Below are 14,414 nucleotides of genomic sequence, written 5' to 3' on the forward strand. Positions count from 1 at the left end.
AGATAAAGAGCGGAGTGGAAGTCCAATTAAGAACTTGTTCCATTGGCTCGACGTCTCGTATGCCTGATGTTTCGATCATCTTCATGGGCACAACATCACATTCTTCAAAAAGATCCCCAATTCCTTCTCCAAGATCGTCATCTTTGGCATATTCCTCTACCAAAAATGACTGGTGTTAATAAGGCACAGACTTTCGTGGAACACGCTTAATCCCCTTTTTGTTCCAACCCTCTCTTGACACAGAAGCAAAATCTTTATGGGGTGTTCTCACTTATGCTCGGAGAAGCTACAACTTTCTCAAGGTTGTTGGGACCAGTCGGAACTATAGCCTTTACAATGAACCACCCATCTTCCGTATCTATCATATTGGTATTGGTACCTCCATAGTTCGATCAAGGATTACTGTATACGATGGATGCAGTGGTCCTGACCAGTTTCTGGTCGATCAAGTCCTGGATCTTGTGCTTTAGGTTAATACAATCTTCATTATCATATCCAACACAATTGGAATCATATGCGCACCTTTGATCCGGTCTGTAAAACCTTGACCTAGTGTCAACCGATTTTTGTCAAAGTGGATGCATAAGGTATGTCGTTGTCAATTTCTTAAACAACTTCGTTCGACTTTCAATGAGAGGAGTAAAATTTTGAACAGATTTCTTCTCAAGACATGAATGAGGGGGATCATAACTGCATTGCTAAGGGAGAGGCATTTGATGATAATTTGGGGCGTTTTGACGGAAAGGGGTTTGAGATTTTGGGTCAATCATATTAATAGTGAATCCTCCACGATTCAACAGTGAATCACCATTGGCATTGGGAGTGACAGTTTGAAGAGTGACAATTTTTTTATCAATCAAGTCTTGAATTTATGATGCAACCTTCAGTGGTATGTTCAACACCTCCTGAATGTTAAGCGCAATGAAGATCAGACCTGTAAGTCTGGAATTGACAATGACATTTTCCAGAAAAATTATTCGTATCAAACCCTCCATTTTTAATCTCTCGTAGAGTTGAGTTTGACTTTCAACCAAAGAAGTAAAGACTCGAGAAGGTTTCTTTGATTGTGTATGTACCTCCTTACAACTCCAACAACGTGTGAAATATCTAGCCTTGTGCAAACCATTGCATACATCAAGCTACCAATAGCATTCGTGTATGGTACTCTTGACATATATTCTCGTTCAGCTTCATTCTTAGGTGACATAGCATCACTAAGCTTAAAATGAGGAGCAAGCGGAGTACTAACCGACTTCGTTTTTTCATTCATACCGAATTGGTTTAGTACTCTCTTTAAATATTCTTTCTGATATAAATAGAGTTTCTTCGAATGTCTATCTCTTTTTATCTCCATGCCAAGAATCTTCTTGCCTCACCCAAATCCTTCATCTCAAACTTTTTTCTTAGTTGAATCTTTAGCTTCTCAATTTCCTCTTGGTTTTAGAAGCTATCAACATATCATCAACATATAGGAGAAGATATATAAAGTAATTATCTTCAAGCTTGAGCAATAACACACAATGATTGTTTTTGCTTTTTAAGTACCTTTGCTGCAACATAAACTAGTCAAATCGTTTGTACCATTGTCTAAAAGATTGATTCAATCCGTACAAAGATTTTTCAAGTTTGCACACCATATTTTCTTTTCCATCAACTTTGAATCCTTCTGGCTGAGTCATGTGGATTTCCTCTTCCAAGTCTCCATGTTAAAATGCAGTTTTTACATCCAACTGAACTAGTTCCAAATTTAATTATGCTACCAAAGACAACAAAACTATAATGGAGGAATGTTTCACAACTGGAGAAAACACCTCATTATAATCAATTCCCTCTTTTTGAGCATATCATTTGGCCACTAATCTTGCTTTGTAGCGAACATCTTCTTGGTTAGGAAATCCTTCTTTCTTTGCAAATACCCATTTGCACCCAATTGCTTTCTTGCCCTTCGCGAGATTGACCAATCTCCATGTATGATTCTGATGAAGGGACTGTATTTCTTCATCCATGGAAATCCTCCACTTATCTTCTTCTGAACTTTGAACTGCATCTTTATAAGTGGTAGGAATGTCATCAGCTGCAATTTAGTCCACAAAAGCCACCATATCTATGAGTCAAGCAGGTTTTCTTATTGTCCTTTTTGGCTTGCCGGTTGCTATTGATTCAAGTTGAGATTAAGGTTCTTGAGATGGAACCTCCTCTTCGACTGGCTCTCCTTCAAGAGGAAAATCTTCTGTTGTTTTCTTGTTTGATCCCTGAGTTGGGAAAATTATCTTTCCCTCAAACTCCACTTGCTTTGAAGCACCATCAATTTGTTTGACTTCTTCAACTGTTACCTTATTTCTCAAGGTAGATTCATCAAAGGTAACATCCCTGCTGAAAATAACTTTTCTTGTCTCTGAACACCATAAACGGTATCCTTTGACTCCAGAAGTAATTCTCATAAATAAAGCTTTATTTGCTCTTGGGTCCAATTTTGACTCTCTTACATGATAATATGCAATTGAGCCAAATACATATAAAGAACCATAATCTTCAACAGTTTTTCCATACTATTTTTCAAATAGTGTCTTCCCACCAATAGCAGTAGATGGTAGATGATTAATGAGGTGGCACACATATGTTATTGCCTCAGCCTAAAATTCTTTGCCCAAGCGAGCATTGGACAACATACACCGAACTTTCTCCAGCAAAGTTCGGTTTATGCGTTATGACACTCCATTCTGTTGTCGTGTATTTTTTACGGTGAAATGGTTGACGATGCAATTTTCCTCACAAATTTTCTGAAAAAGATCATTTTTGTATTCGCCACCGTTGTCTATGCAGAGACACTTGATCTTTCTGCCACTTTGAGTTTCTATCATCGTCTTCCATTTGAGAAAAATTCCCAATACTTCATCTTATGTTTTCATCGTATACACCCACAATCTTCAAGAAAAGTCATCAACAAAGGTTACAAAATAGTGTTTCCCACCTAATGAAGGTGTTTTGGAAGCACCCCAAACATTTGAATGAACCTAATCCCAAATACCTTATAGTATTATGGATAGCTGTTCCAAATTTAACCCTTGTTTGCTTTCCTTTGATACAGTGCTCACAAAACTCCAAGTTGCAAGTTTTGACTCCTTTTATCAATCCTTGATATGATAAAGTTTTCAAGGATTTTCCTCCAGCATGTCCCAAGCGTATATGCCACAGCTTGGTCATTTCTGCCTCCTTCTTGTCATCGGATGTTATTGTCGCTGTCCCAATATCTGTACTACCTTGATAGTGGTACATGTTATTATTTCTTCGAATTGCCTTCATTACCACTAGTGCACCAGAGCATATTCTCATCACTCCATTATCTGCAATGACTTTGAACCCCTTTGACTCTAGGGCTCCAACATAAATGAGATTTTTCTTCAAATCTGGTATATATCGAATATCTGTTAATGTTCTACTTAATTCATCATGGTTCCTTAAGCGGATTTAACCAACACCATATGTAGTTGAGGATTATTGTTTGCAGTGTGAATAACTCCACATTCTCCTTCTTGTAAATCAACAAACCAGTCCCGACTAGGACATATATCATAGCTACAAGCTGAGTCCATCAACCATACATCAGATGATTTGGATGGATCTGTCGTAACTAGTGAATAATCGGAGTAATCACAATCAGACACATTTAAATCCATGACAGCCTTCCCATTATTTGGTTTGGCTTTGCTATTCAACTTTGGGAAGTCTTTCTTCCAGTGCCCTTTTTCTCGGCAAAAGGCACATTCATCTTTGCTGAGTCTGGATCTTGACTTGGATCTCCCTTTCTTCTTTCTCATATGATTTTGAGAACGACCTCTAGCAATCAATGCTTCTTCTTCTCCGCCTTTTTGTTTTTCTCTCTTTCTTTGTTCATAACTATATAAGGCAGAACAAACTTCTTTGAGAGATACTTCATCATTCCCATTCAGTAGAGTCGTTTCAAGATGCTCAAACTCATCGGAAAGTGAACTAAACAACATTAAGGCCATATCTCCATCCCTTAAAGTCATGTCCATATTCCACAAATCTGTCGCCAACTTATTAAAGTTGGTGATATGATCATTCATTATGCTACTTGGAACATAAGTGAAGAGTAACAGTATTTTTTTCATGTAAAGTTTATTTTTACTATTTTTCTTCAAGAATTTCTCCTCCAATGAATTCCATAATTTATTTGCAGATGTTTCCTTCGTGTATGGATACTTTTGTTCTCTTGCAAGGTAAGATCGAATGGTACCGCAGGAAACACAGTTGATAATCTTCCAATATTCTTCTCCTACATTGTCTGGTTTCTTTTCTTCAATAGCAATATCTAGCCCTTATTGAAAAAGAACATCAACGACCTCGCCTTGCCACATTCCAAAATATCCTGACCCGTCAAAAATTTCAACAGGAAATTTTGCATTTGACACGATTCTTGTTATAAACGAAGATGTCAATGATGAAGTATTATTGACTCTCAATGGGGAATCATTATTTTTCTTGTCTCCCATTTTACTACAAATACTATTTACCAGCTAACAATGCAAAGACCAAAGTAAATCTTTTTATGATGTGGAAGTTTAGACTATGCTACAACCACAGAGCATACTCAAATAATACCTTGGCTCTAATACCAATTGTTGCGGAAGCCGAATATATAGAGATTGATGGAATCACAATTACTATATCTAAAGGTAGCTAATAAATAGTAAATGAGACAACAACAAAAAGAACACCAGGAATTAACGAGGTTCGGCAAACTTTTATTTTCTTATGCCTACTCTTCGGACACAAGCAACCAATATTTATTTCACTCCAAAAGAGTAAAAGTGAAATAATACAAGAGAGAAAAAAGAACAAATGTCTTAGGAGATGAGCAGGCAAGTGAGAGGTGTATTATAAATGAATTAGGAGCTACCTATTTATAGGAGTGAATTCTTCTTATTGATGTCATCCATGACATCACAATATGTCAAAATGTCAAGATGTACCTTGTGAAACCAATTTATTGTTCACCTAAATTTCACCTATAAAAGGTGTTATCTTTGACTTTTCTACCAATGAAGAATTATCCTCCTAACTACCATATGTTCTCATTAATCCATTTTTTAATCTTGTCAAATTAAACATTATATAGAGGAAACTAAAACTGAAAATGGGGGGAAACGGGTAAAGGATTGGGTGATTTTTTTGAATTCAATAATTAAAAAATGTCTCTAAGATATAAAGATGAGGAGTTGTAATTCGTATTGTTCTAAACGGATAGAGAATGACGTCCATCCGATTATGAGCAAGGACGAGAGAGGCTCTGAGATTGAGACACCTGGACTATTCCCGTGTGGAGAGGATAAAGGAGAGAGGAATAAGGCGACTCTACAAGAGTTGCTGGACTCGAGTCGCGATTTCCCGATAGATTGCTTCTCTTTCTGCGATTTGGGTCGCCTGGTACGCTGGAGTTTCTGGTTTCTGGAGAAGAAGAAAAGAATGCGCAGGGGTCTGAGTCGGGTATTGTTTTGGGGTTTGGCTAATTTTGGTATGATGTATGTATTGTTGTTTGTATAGTATTGGGAGGGCTGGGTTTCTAAAAATAAAAGGCCCAAAGGTTTGTCCCAAAGGAAGGAGAGAGGCGAGCAAGAGAGGGGAGAGTATGGGAGAGAGTTGAATTGTATATGCATATAGGATAAATACTTTTATATTATACATACGTATTTGTATATCTGGTGAATTACACATATACAGACGTGACTAATTGTACAAACTCGAAGTCAGCCCACGTAATTAATGTACAATGTTAGTCGTGAGTGGTAATTATAGCAAACTATAGCTATGATGTGTAATTAAATACTATAAGTTTGTTTTGTTGCGTAATTTTCCCTAATAAATTTGGCTAATAATAAGATAAATTAATTAATAAGCTTCTTAAATTTAATGAAATAAAATAATCGACTTAATTATAAAATAATTAATCCAAAAATGTAAACTATTATATAACTAAACTAATTAGTAAAATATTTAAATAAAATAAAATTTTTTGAAATGACTTTCGAATAATTATAAAATATACTAATCATATACATAATTACGTAAAACATATATATTATCTAAAACTTATAAAAAGTGATAAAATTAATTTAAAATAACTTGAAAAAATATTCTAACTTTATAAAATCCAATATTTCAAATTGTTTGGAATTAAGAAACTCGTTAATTAATTTCTATCGGGGAGGGTCAAAATTGGGTGTCAACACGTACCATTATATGCTTGAAGTTGCGAATCAAATTAGCAAGACGACATTGTCGCTCGATGAAAATGGAAGATTCAAGTACATTTTTGTATCATATGTTGCTCGGATAATTGGTTTTCAGGAAATGAGAAAAGTAATAGCCATTGAGGAGCAAGTATAGAGAAGTTTTGCTATCGACGGTGGCACAAGATGTTGGGAATCATATATTTCCAATGGATTTTTGTGTTGTGGACAAGGAATGTGATGCCTCATATGAATTTTTTTTTTCAAAATAAGAGAAGCTTTGTAGATGATATCGATGAGTTGTGCATTATCTCTGATAGCCATACAAGTATTTGAAAGATGGTTACGAGAATCTACATTGCATCTCATTATGGTTATTGCATGAGAAACCTTGAGGAAAATATTCGAAATAACTTTTACAATTCAAAGGCTTACGATAGTTGTAAGTTCAATAACCATTTCAATCAAATAAGAGATTTGGTACCAAAGGCGGCTGAAACTCTTGAACGTATTGGATTCAACACGTAAAGTAGGGCATTTTTCCCGGAAATAGGTACCATCTCATTTGAGTTTATTTTTACTTTATGTGTTTTATTTAAATTTTTTTGTGTGTGTAAACATTATGACGTCTAACATCGCGAAGTCGGTGAATGCTATATTTGATGTTGAAAGAAAATTTCCTATTGTCGCTCTATTTGATGAATTAAACATGTGTTTGCATTGTTATTTCACCAGAGGCATGATCTCTCCATTCTCTATCATCCAGGCAAGGCAAACGTGGTAGTAGACGCCTTGAGCCGGAAGGCGGTGAGTATGGATAGTCTAGCCTTCTTATCTACGGGTGAAAGACCCTTGTCTTTGGACATTCAGTTTTTAACCAATAGCATGGTTCGATTAGATATCTCAGATTCTAGACGCGTCTTGGCTTATATGGGAGTTCAGTCTTCTTTGTATAATGGGATCCGTGGTTGTCAGTTTGGGGATAAGGCCCAGGGGTCCCTTAGAGAACGAGTGTTAGCGGGTAATGGTGATCAGGCTACCTTAGATCCTGATGGAGTGTTGAGATTCGCCAGTCGCATTTGTGTCCCGAGAGTTGAAGATTTGATACTATTGATACTTTCTTAGGCTCATGAGTCTAGATATTCTATCCATCCGGGTACAGCGAAGATGTATCGTGATTTGAGATAACATTATTGGTGGAGTGGCATGAGATGAGATATTGCTGACTTTGTTTCTCGTTGCTTGTGCTGCCAGCAGGTAAAGGCTGAGCATTTGAGGCCTGGTGGTGAATTTCAGGGATTACCCATTCCGGAGTGGAAGTGGGAGTCCGCATTACTATGGATTTTGTGGCTGGTCTACCGAGGAATTCTAGAGGAGTTGATAGTATTTGGGTCATTGTTGATCGATTGACCAAGTCAGCACATTTCCTTCCCGTTCAATCTTCATTTAGTGTCGAGAGGTTAGCTCGTATCTACATTCAGGAGGTGGTTCGACTTCATGGGGTTCCAGTTTCTATTATATCAGATCGGGTTCTTAGTTAACGTCTAGCTTTTGGAGGACCTTTCAGGATGAGTTGGGCTCCCGGGTTGACCTGAGCACAGCTTTCCACCCGCAGAGTGATGGACAGTCAGAGCGCACTATTCAGGTCCTTGAGGACATGCTACGGGCTTGTGTTTTGGAGTTTAGTGGTCAATGGGACCAGTTCTTGCCTTTGGCGAAATTTGCATATAACAACAGCTACCATTCTAGCATTTAGATGGCCCCGTTTGAGGCCTTGTATGGTAGGCGTTGTCGCTCTCCAGTGGGATGGTTCAAGTTTACAGAGCCTAGGCCGCGAGGTACGGATTTGATTCAGGAGGCTTTGGAGCAGGTGAGAGTGATTCAGGATAGACTCAGCATAGCTCAGAGTAGGCACTAGTGCTATGCGAATCAAAGGCGTCGACCTTTGAGATTCTTTGTTGGTGATCGGGTATTTCTTCGTGTGTCGCCCATGAAGGGTGTGATGAGATTTGGGAGGCAGGGTAAGCTTAGCCCCAGGTACATTAGGCCTTTTGAGATACTTCGGACAGTTGGGGAGGTTGCTTATGAGTTGGCCCTACCTCCAGCATTTTCAGCCATCCATCCAGTTTTCCATGTCTCGATGCTACGCCGATATATTCCTGATGAGTCCCATGTGCTCCAGTATTATGCAATTAAGTTGGATGATCCTTTGACATTTGTAGAAGATCTAGTTTCCATCCTAGCCAGAGATGTGAGGAAATTGCGCTCGAGAGCCATTTCAATTGTTAAGGTCCGTTGGAGGCATAGTTCAGTCGAGGAGGCTACCTGGGAGACCGAGCAAAATATGCGAGAGCAGTTTCCCGGCTTGTTTGAGCCTTCAGGTACTTCTTGACCCTTACTTTCGCGGACGAAAGTTCATTTTAGTAGTGGATATTGTAATGACCCTTCTTTTCATTTTTAGTGTTTTATCTTCTGTGCATCGTTTAGAATGTTCCTATAGCGATCCCAAGTCATTTATGACTTGCTGGGACTGACAGATCGGTCACTTGTTCATTCGTTTGGTTATTGTGTGAGCTTTAGTATTTTTGGAGCTTATGAACCTTGAACGATCATTTTCGATCAAAAGTTTAAGAAGATGACATCAGAATCCAATTCTGACGATTCCATCAATTCCGGAACGGTCATTTTAGGCTAGTAGCATTGTCAACATGACTCCCAAAGTTTTCAGTGTGTGTTGGTGTGATTAGGCATTTTAACTTTAAGTTAAAGGCTAAGTTTGACTTTAGTCAACATTCTGAGTAAATGCGCTCGGATGAGAACTCCGTCAGCGCGGTTAGCTCCGAAATGTCGAGTTTGGTCTAGTTTGACCCTTCTTTCGAGTTTTGAGGTTTTTTATATTTTTTTGAGCCCTTTTATGATTTTTGACTTAAAATGGCCAATGGAAGTGGGACCCACATTTTATCGAGATGACCTCTGATGAAAATTTCGACTGCTCCATTGAGTCCGGAATATCGACTTTGGTAGGGTAGCATATCTGTGTTATTTTTATCAGGTTCCGAACAGATTCCGATCACCCGTCGGAGACTTTAAAGAAATTAGACAACGCTAAAATCTAGTGCAGCCCTTTAACGACAAGAAATTGGGGTTTTAACGACCAGATTTTTGGGTTTATTAGCGACCAACTTCATCCTTATAAAAACCCAATTTTCAGCCTTTGTGTCTTACTTTAAAATTTCGATATTTTGAGTTATAGAACTCCAAATTGGGCGATTCAAAAGGCTAAGTTGTGAGATTTTTCGAGGGAAACGCATTGGTGAGCTTGGAATCTGATTTGGGGACCCAATTTGAGGTAAAATTTGTGTTTTAACTGCTGTCATAGCTCATTTTCGAGCTCAACTTTTGGAAAACTTTTAGAAGGTGATTTCTTGGCCATTTTAGGTCCGAATCTAGTGATTCAAGAGCCTATATTGTGGGTTTTTTGTGAGGATCGTCATGATGTATTGGTTTTGGCTGTTAAACCTTCATTTTTGGTAAATTCTTGTAAGTAGCTGCTGCCATTGCTGCTAATTTTTAGCGTAGAATTTGGGTTTTTTGTTGCATTTTCATGTTGGGACTGTCTTGAGTCCTGAGTTTTGTTCCATTCTGGTACACAAGTTCCGAGAGTTATTTAGGACTTTTATTTGGGGTTAGTTCTGGATTTCTCAATGCGGATCCCACTTTTTCCATTTTGACCGCGCAATCCGTTTCTTGCAATTTTAGTGTTTAAATGACCGTAATAACGTTGTGACTCTATTTCTATTTTTGATAGTGTATCAACGTTTCGAGGCCTTTTAGAAAGTAAAAGATCCGGGAAAGTGAATTTTGGAGCGCGCGTGATCTTCGTTCAGGTAGGCTACGGTTTCTCTTCTTAGATTGAATTCGAACATGTGAATGCATGTTGATTAGTTGGGATTCGGGTTGGGTAGTTATTGGATCATGCATAGGTGTTAAAAATCATATTTTCGACCTTTTCTGAGAATTATCGGATAACTGTGAGCATGTTTGTTGTTATTAATTGACCTTCTTTGCTATATGGATTACTTGTATGTTTGAATACTGGTTATCAGAAGTATGTTGGGCCTTAGTTTAGGTTTGACTAGGGTTTTCCTTAGAAATGCATGATTCAAAGTCAGTAGAACTTAGTTTAGCCTCGACGTCGCTCGGCCGACTTAAATCCTTGTAGACTGATGTAGCAGACTTGAGTCTGATAGTTTGGTATTTAGCTAGACGATGAGCTTACTCCAGCGATAGTTACTCTTATTTCTTTGATGTTACGGCTTCCTGAGTTACGTCAGTGACAATGAATTCCGCTCCGTGATTCAAAATTGAGTTTTGATTCGGCTTTAAGGACTTACATTGATTAGCTAGGTCTGGATGGTGTTCCACGGGTATATATGATTGTGGATAGATAAAGACTCTTTCAGCAGCTATATCGCCATCTTTGTCGGGTATCCGGATTTAAGATCCGGCCTCGACCATCCACATACATATGTACAACATCCGGTTAGAGGTCCGATCTAAAGTATGTAGAGCATCCGGTTAGAGGTCCGGCCTCAGTTACATATATTTTGCAATTGGCTACTTGTGTAATTCTGGTGAGCTTCAGGTTCAAGTCCCGACCTTCGTACCGTCAGATTCTACTTTTTAGTTCGGTGTTCTTTTGGCCTCGAGTTCTATTCTCCTTAAGTTATAGTTATTTTGTGTACTCGTCGGGCTTATGGGGGTCCGTTCAGGTTTTTATTTAAACATGTGCACGAGTGTACCTTCTGGGCTTATGGTGGGTCCAGTTAGGTGTAGTTAGCTTATTTATATGAATTTAGTTAGATCTTTATACACTCGTGTGCATTACTGTGTTACTTAGCCTTCCGTTCTTGACCTCTAGTTTTGTGATTCCGTCTTTTCATATTGCTTTACTTTTCTAGTTCAGTCGGCCTATGATGCCTACTGGGTACCTGTTATTTGGTACTCATGCTACGCTCTGCATCTATTTTCGTGATGCAGGTCCGAGCACTAGTAGTTAGCGTTGATCGAGTTTGGAGCATTTCTGGTCTGGAGACAAGGGTGAGCACACGACATTTTGTACTATTTCAGTCTCCATATGTTTATATAAAGACTTGTCTTTTACTTTTCGAGACAGTCTAGTTTCGGTGGTCCACTGTTGGGACTTGCACTCGTTTTGTTGGTAGCTCTATATTAGTGACTTCCAGGCTCTGGGAGGGATCCTTAATTGTATTTATGTTTTGGTTTGCTTATGTTGTTATAGTAATTTTTCTTAGTCTTGTTTAGTTTCTACCCTCACACCCATTACGTGTTGTTCTGGGTTGTGGTTTGGCTTACCTACTGGTGGGTTATAGTAGGTGCCTTCATGGCTCGAGAAATTGGGTCGTGACATGTATTGACTGAACGGTGCCTGAGGTAACATTTTAGTTGTTTCTTCTTTTATTTCTTGATTTTTTTTCTAGAAACAGGAATATAGTGTTAAAAATATAATGCCTTAAGATTCTCAGTTGTTAAATGTTTTCTTCTTTTGAAGCTGTCAAGACATTATGAATAAGATTGTAAATGATGCATTTGAATTATGTGATCCTGCTTTTCAGGGTAAGCATAATGACAAGAATAAGGGAAACGAGCTTGCATGCCCAGATCCAATCACTTGCTAATATTGATGGTAAGGCTATATACTCTTCCTTAGATATTGAACTGAAAAAAATGAGGTGTATGATTTACCTATTTATCTACTAGTTGAGGTAATAGAGTGCTTTCTGGCAGTGAATCCTCTATACAACAGAGCAATCGTGGATCTCTTACATGATGGCCTTAACAAACAGATTGAGGTTGTAGCAACAGTACGGTGCTTAGTTAAATATGATAATCAAGCTCCGTTGTAAGTTACTTCATCTTGGAGGAACCCACACGAGTTGATCATTTTTAGAATTTCCTTTATAAGTGAAAGTCACATGTCTGTTCGGCCCTAGTTTAAACTTAACTATTTATTTCTCAACGTGTACTCTCATTCTACAGTTACTATATGCTCTGTGACTCTGATGGGAACAGTTTTGTACTTACAGTGTTCGGCATACAGAAGGAAGCAGTAAGCACTATTTTATGATGTTTAATGTTTCTTGGTACATTTATCCATTAAGTAGAGTATCTTGGAGAAACCGATGCTAAACTACTGCAGCACTACATGCCTAAAAAATTAGATGAAGGGGGAGGCACCTCACTTCTTTAATATGTAACCAAACACTGAAGGTAACAAGAGAATAGTTAAGTGAGTTAGCATTTTATAAATTTTCTGTAAATTGGAATAGTTTGTTTCCTATATCATACAATCAAACATCATTTTTATCTTGATTTTCTCATTCGTCTATACGCCAAGGAAAAAAGATTTTAATATCATTACTTAACAAACTACTCTTGTTGACAGATAAAGCTAGGAGATCAGGTCACACTATTGGATCCCATTTGCAAATTTGTTGATTTTGAATGGGGAGGAAAGGTAAACTCGTTATAGTATCTGTGGTATTTCAGATGCAATAATATTCCAAATGTCATTTTGCTTTCTATAATGATCATGTCAATAATTTGATTTCCTCGTGATTTATAACAATCTACCATCCATTTTTTTTCATTCTTCACTGATATATTGTTATTTTTATTGCAACACTATCAATTCAAGTCTGTGCGAGTTTATTTTGTGAAAGGTATCGTTGTAAATGGAAATCCATTGAGGGCAAAATGCTCTAGTCTATTAGATGCAAATTTGTGATCTTGTTATGAGATAAACTCTACTTCCCCTGTATTTTTTTTTCAATCTGACAATGTCATTTCCTTCAGATGTTATATTTCTTTGACAATTGATGATTCGTATGAAGTAAAAATTGTATTCTCTTCATAGTTCTTCGGTCAAATCCTATTTTCAGTATGTAGTTTTCTCTAGTTTTGTCCCGATATGTCTTGTGGAGAAATATAAAGCGTATTGGCCAAATAGAATTCTCTCTATATTGATCAATTGAAGCTACAGATGTTTGGTCTATTTATACATCACGTAGTACTCAAGACATAGAGTCCTACATAACCTATGTTTAGCATGTAGTAGTCCTAACTATATACAAACACAAATCCTTGTACATCTATGATTCTAATTAAGTAGGTATCTAGCCAGGGTCTGTCTCAACAAGTTTAGGGACCTAAAGCCAAATTTTATAAAGAGACCTTATTGTTTTTAGTTGACACATATAAATTGAATAATTATAACACTCGGTGTAATCATACAAATGTGGTTTGAGAGACATGGTATGTGTAGACATTATGAAGTAAGAATGCAAATAATGTAAATTTTCAATAAAAATTATGTAATATAATGTTAGTATAATAAAACATGACTAAAATTATGATGATATTAAAATAGTATTGCGATGAATTTGATAAGTAGATAAATAATATTAAAAAAGCGTTTGATTAGTTTTAGTGCTTGAAATTGAAGAAGACACCAAAACAAATTTGATCTTTTTATAAACGGAAAAATGCATAAGTACTCCCCTAAACTATGATCGAAATTTCAGACACTTTAACTAAACTAAGGTCATTACCCCCTGAACTTATTTGTTTTTTTTTTGTAATTTTATACACCGTTTGTATTACGTGACTCCACGCAACCGAGGCGTGTGGAGATATTTGGATGCCACATAAGTCAAAAAGGTGCACAAAATTATAAAAACATAATAATTCGGAAGGGTAATAAGACCAGTTTGTATGTCTCTGTGATTTCAGTCATAGTTTAGGGGGTACTTGTGCATTTTCCCTTATATAAACACGTAACAATAGATTTTACATAATATAGAATGCTCTAACATTTGAGAGACTTCACAATATCAATAATGAAAGAATAAAAATAGTGAAAGGAGGATAAAAAGAAGTATAAGAACACAATATTGTTGGTTCATGATAATCGTTAGAATATAAATGAGCTAGACAACAAAATAGATAGCAACATGCGAAACTAGAAAAGATACTAAGAAGTTAGTAAATTGATTATATTAATTTATCTATTTTTATATTCTATCCAATTTAACTAAACTAATTCAATTTGGTTAGATCTTTAAATTTGAATGGCTGTGATCG

General features: G+C 37.1%; 1 protein-coding gene across 1 annotated transcript; it reads left to right on the forward strand.

Moving 5' to 3' along the window:
- The first annotated feature begins 5,232 nt into the window (after nucleotides 1–5,232).
- Nucleotides 5,233–8,007, forward strand: LOC138342128 (uncharacterized). Its single transcript, XM_069294317.1, has 4 exons — nucleotides 5,233–5,508; nucleotides 6,987–7,343; nucleotides 7,509–7,634; nucleotides 7,819–8,007. Exons 1-4 carry the CDS (start codon nucleotides 5,233–5,235, stop codon nucleotides 8,005–8,007), a joined length of 948 nt encoding a protein of 315 aa, XP_069150418.1.
- The last annotated feature ends 6,407 nt before the right edge of the window (nucleotides 8,008–14,414 follow it).

The sequence above is a fragment of the Solanum lycopersicum genome, chromosome 2, assembly GCF_036512215.1.
Source record: "Solanum lycopersicum chromosome 2, SLM_r2.1".
NCBI classification, from domain to species: Eukaryota; Viridiplantae; Streptophyta; class Magnoliopsida; order Solanales; family Solanaceae; genus Solanum; species Solanum lycopersicum.

Excerpts from the sequence above, each read along its gene's own strand:
- LOC138342128 (XM_069294317.1), top strand. The coding sequence starts at position 5,233 with ATGAGGAGTTGTAATTCGTATTGTTCTAAACGGATAGAGAATGACGTC. Across the intron at positions 7,344-7,508 it reads GTCGCATTTGTGTCCCGAGA|GTAAAGGCTGAGCATTTGAG; the intron begins GTTGAAGATTTG and ends TGCTGCCAGCAG. Across the intron at positions 7,635-7,818 it reads GAATTCTAGAGGAGTTGATA|GATGAGTTGGGCTCCCGGGT; the intron begins GTATTTGGGTCA and ends AGGACCTTTCAG.